This window comes from Panthera tigris, chromosome C1 (assembly GCF_018350195.1).
Source record: "Panthera tigris isolate Pti1 chromosome C1, P.tigris_Pti1_mat1.1, whole genome shotgun sequence".
Taxonomy (NCBI): domain Eukaryota; kingdom Metazoa; phylum Chordata; class Mammalia; order Carnivora; family Felidae; genus Panthera; species Panthera tigris.
Genome location: NC_056667.1, coordinates 216763038 through 216779546, shown reverse-complemented (window position 1 = coordinate 216779546; position 16509 = coordinate 216763038). Strand labels below are relative to the sequence as shown.

The 16509-nt window shown below is 54.4% G+C and overlaps 1 protein-coding gene across 2 annotated transcripts in view; it reads right to left on the bottom strand.

The window, feature by feature from the left end:
* Positions 1 to 10030, bottom strand: part of RAMP1 (receptor activity modifying protein 1) — a 53152-nt gene extending 43122 nt beyond the window's left edge. For both annotated transcript variants that reach the window (XM_042995832.1, XM_042995834.1), the window contains exon 1: positions 9949 to 10030. In XM_042995832.1, the coding sequence (XP_042851766.1) occupies positions 9949 to 9985 (37 nt within the window). In that variant the 5' untranslated portion in view covers positions 9986 to 10030. The remainder of the gene's footprint in view (positions 1 to 9948) is intronic.
* Positions 10031 to 16509: the final 6479 nt, after the last annotated feature.

The window sequence follows — 16509 nt, the reverse complement described above, 5'->3', positions numbered from 1 at the left end:
TCATTTAACAGATGGAGACAGTGGGGGCTCAGAGAGGTTAAGAGACCTGCCCAGAGTCACACAGCCCAGGAGTGGTGCAGCCAGGAGGCAATCCCTGACTTGCTCCTCTCAGAACACCTGGGAGAGACAGTGAGGCCGGCCAGCTCAGTGCCAGGGACCCCCAAGGCGGCCCCAAGGCCTGTGGATGACCGACGTCCACAGGAGTTTTGAAGGGAGGCATCTCTGCAGGCCGGCTTCCTCGGGGCCATCCTCCCCATGAGCGGTCGAGAGGGGTCTTGCTCGAGCGGCAGGAGGTCCACGCGATGGATGGCCACCCAGCCACCGACAGTGATGCCTGGAGGCGTGCAGGTGCTGAGGGAAGCAGGTGCAGGCCTCCCCCCCTGCCCCCTCACTGGGAGGACCGCTCCCACAGAGGGGCACCAGCGGAGAGGTCAAGGTGAGGACAGACGGCCCAAAGGGGCCCTCGGAGTCCTGGAGGGGCCGGCACCCAGACTCAATCCCACGGCCATCACTGGCATCCTGAAGGGACTTGTGGTACCACCAGAGGAGGGCAAAAGGAATTCTGTGATTTTATAAACCAATTTTCAGAGCTCACCTGTCAAAGAAGGCTATTTGGTGTGTGTTTAATGACAACGCAGGGCACTGGCGCAGGTGTTCGATTTACAAATAAACCACAGTGCAGGGGGCTCCCTGGGGGAGGTGGTCTCAGAATGGCACCGACGGGGCGGGACCAGGAAGGCCTGGAGACAAGTGTTCTAGAGGTTGAGGTGCCCAGGCCCTGAGAGAGGAGCTCCCGGCCTCTCGGAGCACCTGCTCCTGCCTCCCTCATGGCTGGTTCCTCTGGTTCCCCCAGACCAGGCCCTTCAGTCACCAAGCCCTGTCCCCAGCGGGCAGGAGGCCCCAGTGCCAGCCCCTGTGTGGTTGCCGCGGTCCTTTCTGGCATTCCCCACGTGGTCTCTGGGCATGTCACCACTGCTGTGCTTCCCTCCGAGCACACTGACTGCCCTCCAGGGGTCCCGTCTGCCCCCCAAAAGACTCTCCATCCCCAGCAAGAGGAATCCCCAGCCCCGGCTCTTCTCTGAGAAGCCAGTCAAGGGAGAAAAGGAAAAGTCCTCTAGGCCGCAGCCCCGTTTCATTCGCCATTCAAACAGCAGTTTCTCCGATGAAGCCTTTATCAAGCAGGTTCTCTGCTTGTCACCTGACCAGGATCTCCTGGCAGACCCAGCCCACCATCCCCTTGCTCTGGCCCAGACACCCTGCCTCCCTCCCTCCTCCCCTCCCCCCCCAGAAGTGCCTGCTCTGTGCTAGACGTGGGGGCACCTGTTCACGTGTCCCCCGCATCCATGAGAAAATGGGATGCTAAAGCGGGCCCGAAACCTGACCGACACAGAATAACACCCAAAGACCGGGCAGTGGAGTCAGACAACGTCAGACTAAAAACCGATAAACCACAGTATCATCGCTGACAGAGTTAAATTCCACCTGGAAAGCAGTGACGGGCACCTTGCACCTGCCAGGATGGCTACCTTCAGAAAACCAGAAAATCACACGTGTTGGTGAGCATGTGGACAAGTTGGAACGCTTGAGCATTGCTGACGGAATGCAAAATGGTGCCCTTGCCGTGGGAACCAGAATGGCAGTTCCGGGAAAGTAAACACAGAACTACCATCTGAGCCAGCAATCCCAGGCAGACACACAAAAGACGTGAAAGCAGGGCCTCGAACAGATACGTGCACACGCGTGTTCACAGCGGCACGACTCGTGACAGTCAGACGCCGGGAGCCACACAGGTGTCCACCAACAGATGAACAGATAAAAATGCAGCCTATCTACACTTTTTTTTTTTAATATTTGAGAGAGAGAGAAAGAGAGAGAGAGAGAACAAGTGGGAGAGGGGCAGAGAGAGAGAGAGAGACACAGAATCGGAAGCAGGCTCCAGGCTCTGAGCTGTCGGCCCAGAGCCCGACGTGGGGCTCGAACTCATGAACCACAAGATCATGACCTGAGCCGAAGTGGGATGCTTAATTGACTGCGCCACCCAGGCGCCCTAGTTCAGCCTTGAAAAGGAAGGAAATCCTGCCACATGCTGTAGGTGGGTGAATCCCGAAGATATCAGGCTCAGTGAAACAAGCCAGCCACAAAAAGACAGTACTGTATGAGTTCACTCCTATGAAGTACACATTCCTAGGCACAGAAAGCAGATGGTGGGGGGTGGGGCACGGGGTGTTCGTGTTTATGAAGAGTCAGCGTTTAATGGCAGAGTTACAGTCTGGGAAGACGAGAAAGTTCTGGAGATGGATGATGAGGATGGTTGCCCGACAACGTGAACGTATTTTGTGCCACAGAACCTTGACACGGGTAAGGTGGTAAATTTTATGTTATGTATATGTATTTTTTTATTTTTAACGTTTATTTATTTTTGAGACAGAGAGAGACAGAGCATGAATGGCGGGGGGTCAGGGAGAGAAGGAGACACAGAATCGGAAACAGGCTCCAGACTCTGAGCGGTCAGCACAGAGCCCGGTGTGGGGCTCGAACTCACGGACCATGAGATCATGACCTGAGCCGAAGTCGGACGCTCAACCAACTGAGCCACCCAGGCACCCCTATGTTATGTATATTTTACAGCAATTAAAAATAAAAAAATAGGGGCGCCTGGGTGGCTCACTCAGTTAAGCGTCTGACTTTTGTGATCAGGTCATGATCTCGTGGTTCGTGGGTTCCAGCCCCGCATCGGGCTCTGTGCTGACAGCTCAGAGCCTGGAGCCTGATTCCAATTCTGTGTCTCCCTGTCTCTCTGCCCCTCCCCCACTCATGCTCTGTGTCTGTCTCTCAAAACATAGATGCTAAAAATAAATAAATAAATAAATAAATAAATAAATAAATAAAATAAAATAAAATAAAATGGACAAAGCAATGAGTGGGATGAATGTAAGAACCAGCCACATAGATGTGACCTGCAGGGGTCACAGGCGCGAGTTCCCTATTGTCCCTCCCGGCACAGCGCACGGCGGCTCAACCAGGGAAAACGCACGGGATCACAACAGCGGTGTGAGCTTCTAGCTCTCAGCCCCTGGCAGAGCTGGAAAACTAAAATAAGTAAGGTTACCTACATAATATAGTTTCCTACGAAGACCAGAATCGACACACCAAACCTCACCCTCTTCCCGTGGGCTTATGGGCCACTTACCAAGGGAAAATTCTGTAAGGCCAGGAAGGAGCCCTGACAAACCACAGTGGTGGTCCATGACCTCAATGCAATAAAAGCAGCAATATCGGGGCAGAAACCAAAAAACCTGAGCAGTTGGGATTTTTAAAAAACTTGCTTCCAAAGAATTCAGAGGCTAAGGAGGAAACTGAAGCCAGCCACACACACGGAAAATCTAGAAAATATTAACAATGGCCACAAGACAGACACTTGGGGAAGGCGGCCAAGAGGCCAAGCAGAGAATGGACTGGACAAGTTTCAGTGCTAAGAAGAAAAGCAAACGGGTTCAGCATTTGAGGAGAAAGAACTGGTCTGCTGGGGGTGGGACTGGGGGACAGATGACAAGAGATCCCGCGTGTCCACGTCCATCAAGGAACAACGCGAAACCCTCAGTTCGCGAATCGGGCCAAAAAAGGGCACACGTCCACAGGCACAAGTAGAAAAATAAGATAATTGTCTATATCGTTACACGTTGGGTAAAACGGACAAGTTCACAGAAAATGTGAAACAGGGTCCTCGCCGTGAGAAACAGGAAACCCAGGCGGACCCATACCCATGAGAGTCTGCTCTCTTCAGCCCCGAAGGGGCTCCACCCAGATGGTTTTCTGGGTGGAAATGGGGGTCCTCAGCTCTTGGGGGATGTCTCTCGTCCGTGCCTCGCAAACTGCCCCGATACAGACGGAAAGGATGGAAGTTCTCGCCCGTCTTTTGGGAAGAGAACCCAGTGCCGCGAATGCCACGCCCCAAAGCCACCTGACCTAGCGACGAAGGAGCAAAACACAAGACGAGCAGCGGTCGGCAGACTCCTGGGTCTGCACGGGCACCTGGGGAGACCCCGTTTGTCCCAGAAAGGCTCGAGGCTCGCATGCAGACCTCCTCTCCACCTGTGCCCCCCCCCTCCGTGGCGCCAGCAGCCCCCCCCCCCCCCGCCGCCACAGAGAGCTCCCAACTCCTCCCGCTGTTAGTGCGGCGGCAGTTAGCGGTTCTTCCTTCACATCAAGAAAACAGAGCTCACACATGGAAAGAAGGCTCGTTCTCCTTCCTTCCTCCCCCGCTCACCCAGCTGAGATAACATCACATAAAAAGCATCTTGCTCCCGAAGGAGAAAGACCGAAGGTTTGGGACGCTGCTGGCAGAAGAGACACCGTCCCAGCCAGTGGGGGCAGAAAACAAAGTGAAGGGGCCCCGAGACGATCTCATGACGTGTCTGAAAGAGTCAAGGGGGAGAAGGACGGCAACAAAGCCAGAAGACAGCCCTGCCAGACACCGAGGGCGGGGAGAGAGGCCAACCAACCACACCACAAACATACGAAAAGGAGCCTAGAGGACAGCAGCGGCCAGTTAGAAAATAAATAGGGGAGGGGAGCCCGTTTGCAGTAATTGCTAGGAACCCGCGGGGGAAACGGGGTCCTGCTGGAGCGGGGAGGCACTGAGTGCGGCTTCCTAACCAGCTGGTCTTGATGTGAATCCTCTCCGATCAGTCAATAAATCAGAGCAACTGTCATTCAAACCCCAATAGCCACTTAGCTAGAAAACGGGCAGACGGCCCAGGTGGACCAGAGATCTGCATATTTAAAACCAGGGCGCCCCAGAGGGAACCTGAGGTCGGCAGTCTCTCTGGCTGACCCCGGCTGACCCCTCTCTCAGGGGCCCCACGGATGCTGCCCCTGTCAAAGTGCCCAGTGGCACCCTGCAGCCACATCTGTCTCCTCTCCGTGGCCTCGACTGCTAGTCCCCGGCCAGCACCCGTCTTCATCCCTTCTGTCTGTGCTTCGCACACCTTCCCGGCTGTGATGTTACCCCAGATGTCTCTCCCGGCCGTACCTCTCTTCTGGGCCCTGCGCTTGTGTGGACACCGGCCTACCTGCCATTGTCCCTTACTGTCCAAGGGGAACGTGGCTGCTGTGACTGGGGCTCCCAGCTTCAGCAAATAAAAATACAGGACGTCCAGGTAAATCTGAACGTCAGCTAAGCACGAGTATTTAGAAGTATGGCACGAGACAGGCTTATACTAAAACGGTCGGTCGTTTATCTGAAGTCTGAATTTAAGTGGGGGCCATGCGTCCTCCCCGCCAGCCCCGCGGTGGACCCCCACCCTCCGCCTCTGCCAGGCGCCCGGCAGCTCCCGGTGCCTCCCTGCTTCCTTGCGGCCCACACCCAAACCCACGGCGCGTCCCTCACTCCTGCCACCTCAAACCTCCGGCTGCACCCCTGTCCCGCCAGCCCTCGCCGGTCCCCTGCCTCCAACCCGCCGCAGCACAGCAGCCCACGGCTCTCCCAAACCACTTAACACGCTTCAGGCTTCCCCACTGCCCTGGGATGAAATCTGGACGGCTTACCCTGGCCCACAGGCTCGGGTCCTCCTCGAGCACCCGCCTTGCTCAAAGCCCTCCTCTCGCCACACTTCAGCCATCGAGGCTTCCGGAAAGTTCCAAGATTCAGGCCTCTGCATAACCACCCTGGGGATCTGGAGGGCTCTTCCAAAACTGCTCAGGGCTCGGGAGAAGGGCCCCCACCTCCAGCTCTACCCCCATGGCTTATTTCCTTTCGCGTAAAGAGCACTGTTTATGTGTTTACACGGAAGGGCTTCTCAGCCTCGGCCCCATAGACGTTGGTGCTGGGCCATTCTTGCGGGGGTGAGGGGCTGTCCAAAGCTGAACAGGGCAGCCTCCAGCAGCGGGCTACCTACTAGAACCCCTTTCCTGTCATGACACAACACGACCCACTTGAGCTACAGGACACATAGGAGTTTCCAGGAGAAACGGTTTCACTCTCCTATCCGTCCACCTACCCAGCCAGCAGCCATCTTTCCTCTGACCATCACACCCATGGAATCTTCTAGAGGCAATAAACACACACACACACACACACACAGAGAAAGCCAACCTTGGGTATCAGTGTCACCAGGTTTCTGTTTAAGTGATGATGCCTTCTAGACCTCTTCCCTCTGTGACATGTGGTTTTGCTTCGTGATACGTGAACGGCTTGAATTCTAGTTGATCACGGGTCAGAGCATGTGACAATATGGCGGTCATCGGTATGCAATTCTTTCCCTGGGCCAATTGCTGCCTTTTGCCCTCCCAGGCACGTGTGGCTCAGGAAGACTCCTTCCTGGTGGGCCTTGCGGGCACAGGAGGTGCAGAGCCCGGGAGAGCACGGTGGGTGCTACCCAGGTCCCCCTGCACCCCAGCCCCTGTGAGTGACCCGGTGGGAAGGTGGTTGCCCACCCCAGGGGTGGCGGGAGGGGCAGCCGGGGAAGGCTTCCCAGAGGCAGGCAGACATCTGGAAGGGGGGCCGTGCAGCTGGGGGGCAGGAGGCAAGCAAGGCCGGGCGGGAGAGGTCCCACCCAGAATCCACTGTGGGGACCGCCCACGGCAGGGAGGGCGGCATCAGAGGACCAAATAAAGGAGGCAGCGGGAGGCCTGATGAGGAACAAAGGAAGCGAGGCCTCTGCCCCCCACGGCCTGGTTGGTGCGTCTCCTGGTGGGGGTGGGGGCGCTCCCAGGGGGGTGCTTACATGCTTCAGATGATGATGGAAGTGAGGTCTTTCCGTGGCAAGGAAAATACGGAAATAAAACAATCTTCGGGGAAAAAACAAACCTTCTCCACGGACAACAATCACTTCATTATGTTAACATGAATACGGTCCTGTTTAGGTCGGGAGCCCTCCTGGGCCGCTGTGCTGACATAACCATCCTCACCGAGAGCCCGTGAGTTCTCCAGAACGTCACTCAGCGGCGGGGGTCATCCTGTCACGGAGGGAGGCAGGTCTGGTTGACGAGGCCACCTCACCGGGGGGCTCTGTGTGCGAGGCGGGGCGGGCATCCCCTCTCTCGGCATCACCTGTCTCTCTGGCATGCAGAGGCAGGCGGGCACGGGGCCGCCTCCACCCGGCTCCCCTCTCCCCTTCCCACTCCTGCTCTCCTCCTCCCTGCCACACACCCTCAGGATGCCTCCCCTGAGGCCTGGGAGAGAAGAGGCTCTGCTGCCTGCCGCGCAGCAGGCACCTGTCCGTCTGTGTTGTCATGGTCCCCCCACCCACGGCTCACAGGATGGGATGTGACAGCTCGGACTCGGAGATCCAGCCGAGGGGAGGGAGCCCGCTTTTCCCACGGCTCCAGGAGGAAACGGATTGTTCAGCCAGGGTCCCCTGCCCTCCCTGAGGCAATCCTGACGGACAGGCCTGAGTCGGGGCCCAGAGAGGGGAGAGCCCCCCCATGCCGGGTGGGCCTGGCCTCGGGAAGGAAGGGCTCTGCCCGCCCCAGGGCTGGGGACGCTGGCAGCCAAACCTGGGGGCTCCACTCTTGGGGGCTCAGCACTGGCATTCACACCACAAGCGGCAACCACATCACACACTCTGCCAGACCCACATTTTGACTGAGGAGAAGCTGTGGAATCGGTTCATTCCGGGCGGCGGCGGGGGGGGTGGGGGTTGGAATCTGGAGGAACAGAACCAGCTATTTGCCATAAGGAAGGACTCCACCGAAAACATTCCCTTGGCAGGAGGCTCACTACGACTTGCAGCGTGGGTACAAGCTCTCTCAACAGCTCTGGCCTGGGCCTGACCGTAACATGCCTACGGGAGGGAGACAAAAATCCAGAAATTTCTCTCCCTGCGGTTAAATACCCAGGGAGAGTAAACAAACACGCTGAGTTGATTAGCAAACAAGAATCCTTCAGCTTTGGATTCCAGGGTTAGAACTGTCTCCAGACTGAAACCAGCACCACAATCTAAAGTAGACACGTTTATTGTATTTCCTGCGACATCCCAGTCAGTCCCAAACATTTATACGACATCCCCGTCAGTCCCAAACATTTATACGTGTATTTACAGAGTCATATATTTCAATAAATACAGCAGCCTTGCAAGAAAACCCTCAATGCCCCCACCCACCCACCCCCGCCTCCCTGCACACCAGGGAGGGCACCTGCTTCCCAGGTCAGGTGACAGACAAGCATGTCACTGAAGCACACCGGGTGAGGGTGGGCTCACAGATACAGGGGTTTCCAACAAACACAGCCATCCCAGAATAACCCTGGCTCCTCTGGAAACATCCTTCTCTTCTGATTGATGAAAGACTTTCCAGTGGCTATACTTAAAATTTACAAAATGCATGCGGTCATACCAGTCTTCTGTAAACACAAGCATATACACAAAGTCCAGGCTTACAACAGCTTGGTTATAAAACTGTTACGGTTAAGTTCTTGAGCCTATGGACTAGCATACTTAAAAAAAAAAAGAAAGAAAGAAATTCCACATTGCTATTTTGGGTAGCAAAATCTGCATCACCAAGGGAGATCTGGCTACTGCTATAATTTGGGAAGAAAACACTGTGGGCTCCGTAATTCTACTAATTACTGCTGGGCTCCAATGACATTAATTTACTGATAACCTCGTAAAGCGGCGTTTATTTGGAAAATAAAGATACAAACATTAGCCAGACCGCTCAGAATAATGTTAAGATTACAGGACTTTGAACTTCCAGAACATGTATTACCTTCGTGGTAAACAAGGAAAGACTTTACATGTGATCATGACAATAGTGTTTATTTACACAGGCTTTAGGGGGTGCAGCTTCTGGACAGCAGTGAGGACATTTAGTTAGTTGCCTTAAAAGAAAAGAGACACAACCCGGCTTCCTGCCTTGTTAGCAGGGACATGTTCATTTCTTAGGAAACTAAGACAGTAAGTTCCATGTCAAGCCAAATGGATCCCAACACAAAAGGGTAGAATAATACTGTAAGATTTTGCTTTACACAGAACCTCGGCCAAAACACTTTAAGAGGCAAGATCAGTTTTCAGATTACATCGCAGGGAAGCAGATGCTAAGGGTTTTAATAAATGCAGAGAGATTCCTCCGCCAGCCTGCAACCACCAGGCTCCTGTGCGTCCCTAACCCCTCTCCTCCAGGTGGCCTGGGCCACCTCCGCCGACAAGCCACACTGCCCCCAGCTGCTGCCCCCCACCCCTACATAATCAGGGCAGCGGTCATCCCTCATCAGGACTCGCACTCAGGTGCTCCCCACCAACATCACCTGTTCTGGGGAAAGACCACAAGTACCAGGGCAGTAGCCGCCGGCCGTGCATCTCCGGGCCGCTGGATTCTTCCGCTTAAGTGCCCTGTATTTAGTTTTTCTTAAAAAGTAACTAACTACATGAAGTGAGTCCAGTGGCTAAAGCAGTTTAGCAAGGTTTCTTAGCATTGACAGGGAAGTCATGAGGACAACTTCAAGGTAAATTATGCTAAGTCTGTGGCGCAGGTTCCTCTAGTCGCTGGGTTTGTTTTATAATCTCTCCCCAAACAGAAAGCTGAGTATGCTCTGCCTCCTCACCGAGAGTCCCTCTTTGAATTTCTAGCACACAGAAGTGCCAAGTTCACAAGCAAACAACAACAAGAAGGTTTGGAAACGTTCCCGAGGAAGAAGGCTGGTCTCATTTTTGCAAAGGACATCCTAGGGAGGTTTGCTGGCAAATCAGCAAGTGCTGCATGAGAGAGACAGTCAGAGATTCTCGGTTTTAACTAGTTTCTAGATAAATGGGCCGCGGACCCGGTTCCCGGCGCCGAGGCTGCAAGGCGCCTGCTAACACGCGGGAGCCCGCGCGGGGCCGGCAAGCACAGGTGCGGGGAAGCGAGTTCGCGGGCGCGCGCGGGAAAGGTGCCCGCGCCCCTGCGAGCTCCCGGGGCCCCCAGGCCGCCCCTCTCCCCCCGACCTGCCCGAGGGACCCCGGCCCTACTCACCCACGAGCAGCCAGAGGCCGCCCAGGCTCCGGGCCATGGCGCGCCGCCGAGCCGGGCCGCCCGCGAGGACTGAGGCGCCGGGGGCGGGAGCGGGGAGCGGCGGCGCGCGCCTGGCCCCGCCCACCGCGGCTCCGGAGGGGGTTGGGGGCGGGGGCGGGGGCGGGCAGGTCGCGGGGGCGCAGCGGGGCGGGCCCGCCCCGCGCGCTGCGAGCTCGGGGTCCCCGGGACCCTCCGCCGGGACGCGCACGCGGGCTCTCCTGCAGTGTTCGCCCAACACGTTTCCACGCCAGAGAGGGTCTTCTAGACGGGGCACCTCAGGCTCAACCCGGGCACCATCCTCTCCCCCTCCCTAGGTCCCGGGCACTCTTGCCCCGGGGGTCTCCTTTGCGAAAGGTCAAGACCTCCTTTCTGCATCTCGCTCTCCCCCAAGGTGTGGGCACTTCGGATTCTCGGGGGATACAGCCAGTCCCAGGGCTCGGGGAGACGCTTACTAATCCCCAAAGGACACACGGTGAGGAACTGGAATACATGCTGAGACCTGCGGTGTGAGCAATGGCGTGGGCGCAGGGGAGGAGGGACACGTCAGGTATGCGCAAAGGTCCTGGGGTCGGAGGGAACAGGGCTCTTGGGAGGATCGAAAGGCGGCCCAGACGGACCTGCTGCCCGGGATGGATGGGGGGAGGCAGACGCGAGGCTGGGGAGCCTCATCAAGACTCTGAACTTGAGTGGAGAGATGACGGCATTAGACTTGTCGTCTGCCGGCCCGGAGAACTCACACGGGGAGAGGACAAGAAGCTTGGGCATATTCGTTATAGAGGGTGAGAGAAGGGCTCCTTGGGGTACACGGGGGGCGGGAGCGCCGTGGGGAAGGAGATTTTCCCCGCGCAGAGGTGTGAGTAGGACACATGAAAAAGCCATGCTGGTGGTTATTTTCCCCGCTCAGTGGTTCCGCCTTGTGACAGCCTATTCAAGGAGAGCCCCGAGGAACCCAGCAGGTTTGTGCTCACTGCGCGTGGGAGGGAAAGAATCACCCCCTCGAGTGCAGTGGGCACATCTCCGACGTGGCTGGTTCCTACACCGCGGTACACCGAGCGCGGCGCCTAGCGCAGGTCTGGAGGGAATCTGTTCCCCGGCTACATGAAGGGGAACAGAGCCACCTGCTGTCTGCCCAGAGAACAGGAGGCAGCCGACGACCCTGTGCTGGCCCATCCATTCTTCTGAACCCAAGCTGGAGGGTGGGGGGAGGGGGGAGCCTCAAGGCCGGCATGCCTACGCCTGGGCCACCCCAAGGGTCCTGAGAGTGAGGGGTCTGTGTCAGATGGCGGGGGAGGGCACAAGCTCTCTTGCCTTGATTAGCCCCTCTTCCTGAACCTGAGGAAGATACACTCTATTGGGTGGCCTGGCCTCCCCACTTGATTCATTTGCTAGGCCTTGGAGTCCCTACTGTGCGCAAGACTGTGCTAGATAAACAGTGCAGGCCCTGCTCTCCAGTCTATCCCGCAAATGCCAGGAACTGTATTGTACATGTGGAGTGTGTCCCATCTGGCTCGGCTGCAGTGTGTCTTGAGGGCTGGCTGGGAGGAGAGGAGGGGCAAGGGCCACCAGAAGGAAGGGGGTGGTGAGGGGCGAGAAGTGGGGCCCCAGCCGGGCTCCATGCACCTGTGCTAGGTAGGGGACAGCAGTCACCAGGAGGGCGAAGGGCGTGCATGGCTCTACCAGATGACGATACGGCCGCCCTTCCCGCTCTCGGCTCATGGACCTCCCTGCGACTCCTCGTTGGGCCCTGTCACCCAAGGCACTGGGGGATGACTGTATCATCGCCAGGCCGACCAGGAGCCGTGTGCCATTTCTCCTCTCCGTGCTCTTACACACACCCCCTAACAGGTGCATGTACCTAAGAGGACAAGTTTCTCTCTCAAGTTCATGGACTTTGGAAGTTCACAATTCCCTTGGGAATGCGTGTGTGTGTGTGTGTGTGTGTGTGTGTGTGTGCGCGCGCGCGTGTGCATGTGTGTGCGTGTGTGTTACAAACCCTCCAGCACTTTCCCTCCCAGTGGTCTCCATGTCTGCACCTCGGGTCTGGGGAAGAGACATCTAGTAATGACCACAGGCTTCCTCTTCTGCAAGGGTAGGAAAGTGAGCTCTGTCAGCACTTGCCCCATGGCTATGACACACAACGAGCGTTGGCAACTTTGCCCTGGCTAGATCCTGTCTGATGCATTTGGACATCTACGTGGCAGTAAGGAGCATGGGAAATCATTCTTCTCCCCAGGCACCTCCAGCTAGATGGACATTACGTTCAACAGAGGAAGAGGTGAGGCGTGGGCAGGTGCTTTGTCGTGTGCACAGCCAGGGTTAAAGACACAACCTAGATGGGTCAACAAGAACTGGTCGACATTACTAAAAATTCAAAATTACCTAAGACTTCTGCTTCCAGCCATGATGAAGTAACAGGGACTGGAGTTACCCTCCCCCCTTAAACTGCAGACTGGACAAAAGCGATGAAATGACCGTTGTCGCACTGGACCACGGGCAGTGCAGGTCTGGGATCCTGGGCAGCAGGAGAACAGGTGAGGACAGTCGGGACTGCTCACTGCCAGCAGCTTCCAGACCACGGGGCGGGTGGGGAACCCACACAGAGCCTGGCTGGGGTCTCGGAGTCGAGGAGCAAGCTGGGGGGCCAGGGGAGCCCAGGCAGCCAGAGAGGCAGGGCTCCAGAGGACCAGGGAGGACAGCGGCACAGGCGAGGTCTGCACAGGGTTTCTGAAGTCTCAGCCTAATGATGCTGGTCAGCACGTGTATGGAAGGACCCTGCCCGAGGCACAGAAAAGGACCACCAGAAAAGGACAGGTTGGAAGAATCCCCAAGAGCTCACACAGGGCCTGCGATAGCTCCAGTTTTCCACCAATTATAGTGGAAAAACCTCGAGGTAAGCAGAACATCAGATAGAGTAATTAGAAGGGTATTGCCTTTAGAGTCAGAAGAAACTATATAGGCTGCTTTGGGGCTGCCCAACAAAGCTTAAAAGCAAGAACTGACAAAAACAAATGATTTCCAAGTAACCACTACATCCCAGAACAAAGACTTAAGAAAAAAAGAAAAGAAAAGAACAAAGCACCAGAGAACCAGAGGACAAGTGCACGTGGCTGAATGCACGTGCTATCGCGAGTCCCGTCAGGAGTGTGTAAAAACTGTTCGAGAGACCTACAAATTCAAGAACGTTGACAAATCCCAAGCACAAGAATCATGAACAAAAATACACCAAGGCACATCACAATCATATTGCTTAAGACCAGTAATAAAGAAGAAGTTTTAAAAGCGACCGGACACAAAACACATTGTGTGCGGAGGGACAGCGTTAAGTACTGGAAGGAAACAGCAATGACAAGTTCTACAGAGTTTTTCAATAACTTGCTGGTACGAAGGGGGAGACTTTGCCGGTGTCCTCACCACTAGGCTAGCAATCGAGAGGTTAAGTTTTAGTCGTGATCGGTGATGAGTTAGTGGCCCCGGAGACGTTTCTACGCCACGACAACGCAGTTCTGTGGCTGGCCTGCAGCGTACAACTGTTAACCATTAAACAAAAACAGCAGCATCTCGGGGACACTCAGCCTCAGCTTCGTCCAGCTCCAGTTTTTCAAATCCCCCACGGAGTCTCGCTGGTAAAACCAAACAGTTGGGACTTGCAGGCAGCTGAGAACTGCTTGCGTATTTGGATTTGCCCAAAAGCTCTCTCCAAAAGCAAGCGAAACAAAAAAGTGAAAAGTCAATTCTGCGCAAAACTACGTCGTCAGCGTCACTAGGAGAGTTTTAGAACTGCAAAAGAACTGAATCAGAGACAAGTCGGCAGATGCCAGCGCGTGACCTCTCTCACACCCCATCCGACCCGCAGCCACCCCACCTGGGTGAGAGCAGACGTGGCCTGACAAGGAACTGGGGGCAGAAGAGGGGGGCTGGTGAGGCCCTAAGATTAAATCTTAACGTCCAAGACATAAAAACATTCAAGAAAGAAAACTTTCAAACATATCCCAATACTACAGAAACTAGTACGAGTCAATCTATCCAGAGCTGCGGCATAAAACCGGGAGATAAGATTTGACACACGTGAACCGAGGACCCCTCTACCCTCTGCGAGACTCTTGTGACAAATGTGTCACATTACCACACGGGAGGGGATCAGGAATAAAAAACACACTTAACTTAGAAAATAACATTTTTGATGGCACACCGAAAGGCTACAGACAAAAAGAACCGTATGCAAATGCTGTACTTCTCACGGGACCCGGTTTGGAAATGCTGTAACGACTTCAGGTGCCCACTGGGACCGAATAAACAGAGGTGTGCCTGTGCCTCTGTGTCCCTGGACCCATAGGTACACACACATTCCCTATTCCCTGGCTCTGTCTGCCGAGAGGGCCCAAGACCATCTCCGACGGCAGTGAGCACGTCGGCCGACCAGATGCTGATTTCTATATAGTATTCTCCAATAAAGGAAAATGGAGTTTGTCGAAGTGGCTGATTCCAGGGCTGGGCCAGGGCATGTACAAGATGAGCCCAAAATAGCCCGTGGTGCCAGAAAATAAGTGCTTGAAAAAGGATGGCAGTTTTTAAAAAAAGACACAGGGCCCGACCTGCCGAAGTTCCTAATCACTGAGGGCTCATGGCTCCTACTTCCTTATGGAATAATTTGAGTAAAAAAAAAAAAAAATTAGAAACGATAGGATACAAACAAGTGGATAAATAAATAGGGGAGAAGGACAGCTTTTCCTTGCAGGCAAATTCTAAGTGACAAGTGTGGAAGGAATAAAAGACCTACAAAACCGCCATCAGACAAACACCACAAGAAAAACTGTTTCAGACGAGATCCGCTGATGGACGCTGAAACCCGTGAGCAAAAGTTTTAGGAGAAACAGGTGTTTTCATACCTCCACAGATTTCCCCCGACCGCGAAGGCAAAACGGTAACTTCGCAGCGGAGAAACCCAGCAGAGCCCACTGGAACCACGAGAGGGTGTGACGTACAGGAGGCAAACCACGTACCCCACCCAGACGGGGCGTTGCGAGGACTCAACGCTTCTGTGGGAGCTCTTTTCAAAAACTGCATAACCGCAATCTCATTAGGAGAAAACAGCTGATAAACTGTAATTGAGAAGGCATTCGCTAGCCAATCGATACTCATCAAAAGCATCAAGGTCACGAAAGACAAGAAAGTACTTAGCGACCGTCACAGACTAGAGGGGATACTACACTTGATCTTGGCCTGAAGGCCGAGAAGCGATAGACTAAAGGGGGCTAAAAACACCGGACTGGGTCCCGAAACAGAAAAAGAACGTTAGGGGCAAAAACTGGTGACACGGGAGTAAGACTCACGGCAGTTGTGTCGTGCCAATGTTAGCGTCCTGGTTTTGACGAGTCTAGTAGGGTCATGCAAATTTATCACTAGTGGAAGCCCAGTGAAGGGCACACGTGACTTACCACCTCTGCAACTTTTCTGTAAGTCTAAGACTGACGCTAAATAAAAAGCTAAACAGCCGTAGACCAAATCCTCAATCTGCACGCTGCTTACGTTGCCTGTGTGCGTATGTCCCGGATGTTCTCGGTGAACACTGTAACCACCGCTAATTACTTCAGGAGCGTGTGTACGTGAGTGTGTACGTGTGAGCGTGTGTACGTGTGACTGAGTGAGAGACACAGACACAGAGAGAGAGGAAAGCAGGAGCCTCCCGAGCTAGTCAGACCTGAATTCAGTTCTGGAGTTGTCGATTTTCCTTTTTCTGTGCTTTACTTGTTAGAGTTGTGTTTTTATCGTTTGTAGTCAAGAGCCCTCTCAGTAACATACTAACTTGTGGTCTGCTTCGTTCTAAGAAATACTGAGGCTGGTTATAGCCATTCACTGAAAAGGAAGAAAATAAATCAAGAAAGTAAACTGAAAATAAAGCAGCAGGAGATACAAGAGTGCAGTTACTACCCCACAGATGCGTCACTGCAGACCGCTAGATGATAGCCCTACCATCAGCGGCAAACCGCGCCTGACTCGTTCGCTGTTAACGAGTATTGTGTTTTCCTTGCCGCCATCCCCAGGACGGCAGACACTGCTATTTTTACACACTAGACGACCGGGGCACAGGGAGATTACCTCGCTTGTCCAAGGCTAAACAGCTCCCAGAACTGGACCAGGAAATTTGAACCCAGAAAACCTGGCTTCGGAGCCTGCATTCTTAAGCAGTACACTACGAGGCCTTCGGCTTCCTGGCAATAAAGGCAAAGGCCTTTAGAGCAGCCAATATATAGTAAGGATATTCTCTGATCGGTCAGGAGACTCTAACCGTCAACCCTATCATGCTGCTATTAAGATATAAGTTCTATATAATTAACAGCAGCTGAGGATTTATATAGCACTCACGGGTCAGACATAACGTTTATTTCCCCCCAACAGTCACAATTCAGGCAAATACGCAGATCCTGTAAACAATCTTATATTGCTCCTGAAGGTTTCCTAGAGAGAACAATTGCAGTTGCATTAGCTTCCTCTTGCTGACGTAAGACATTCCCACACACTTGG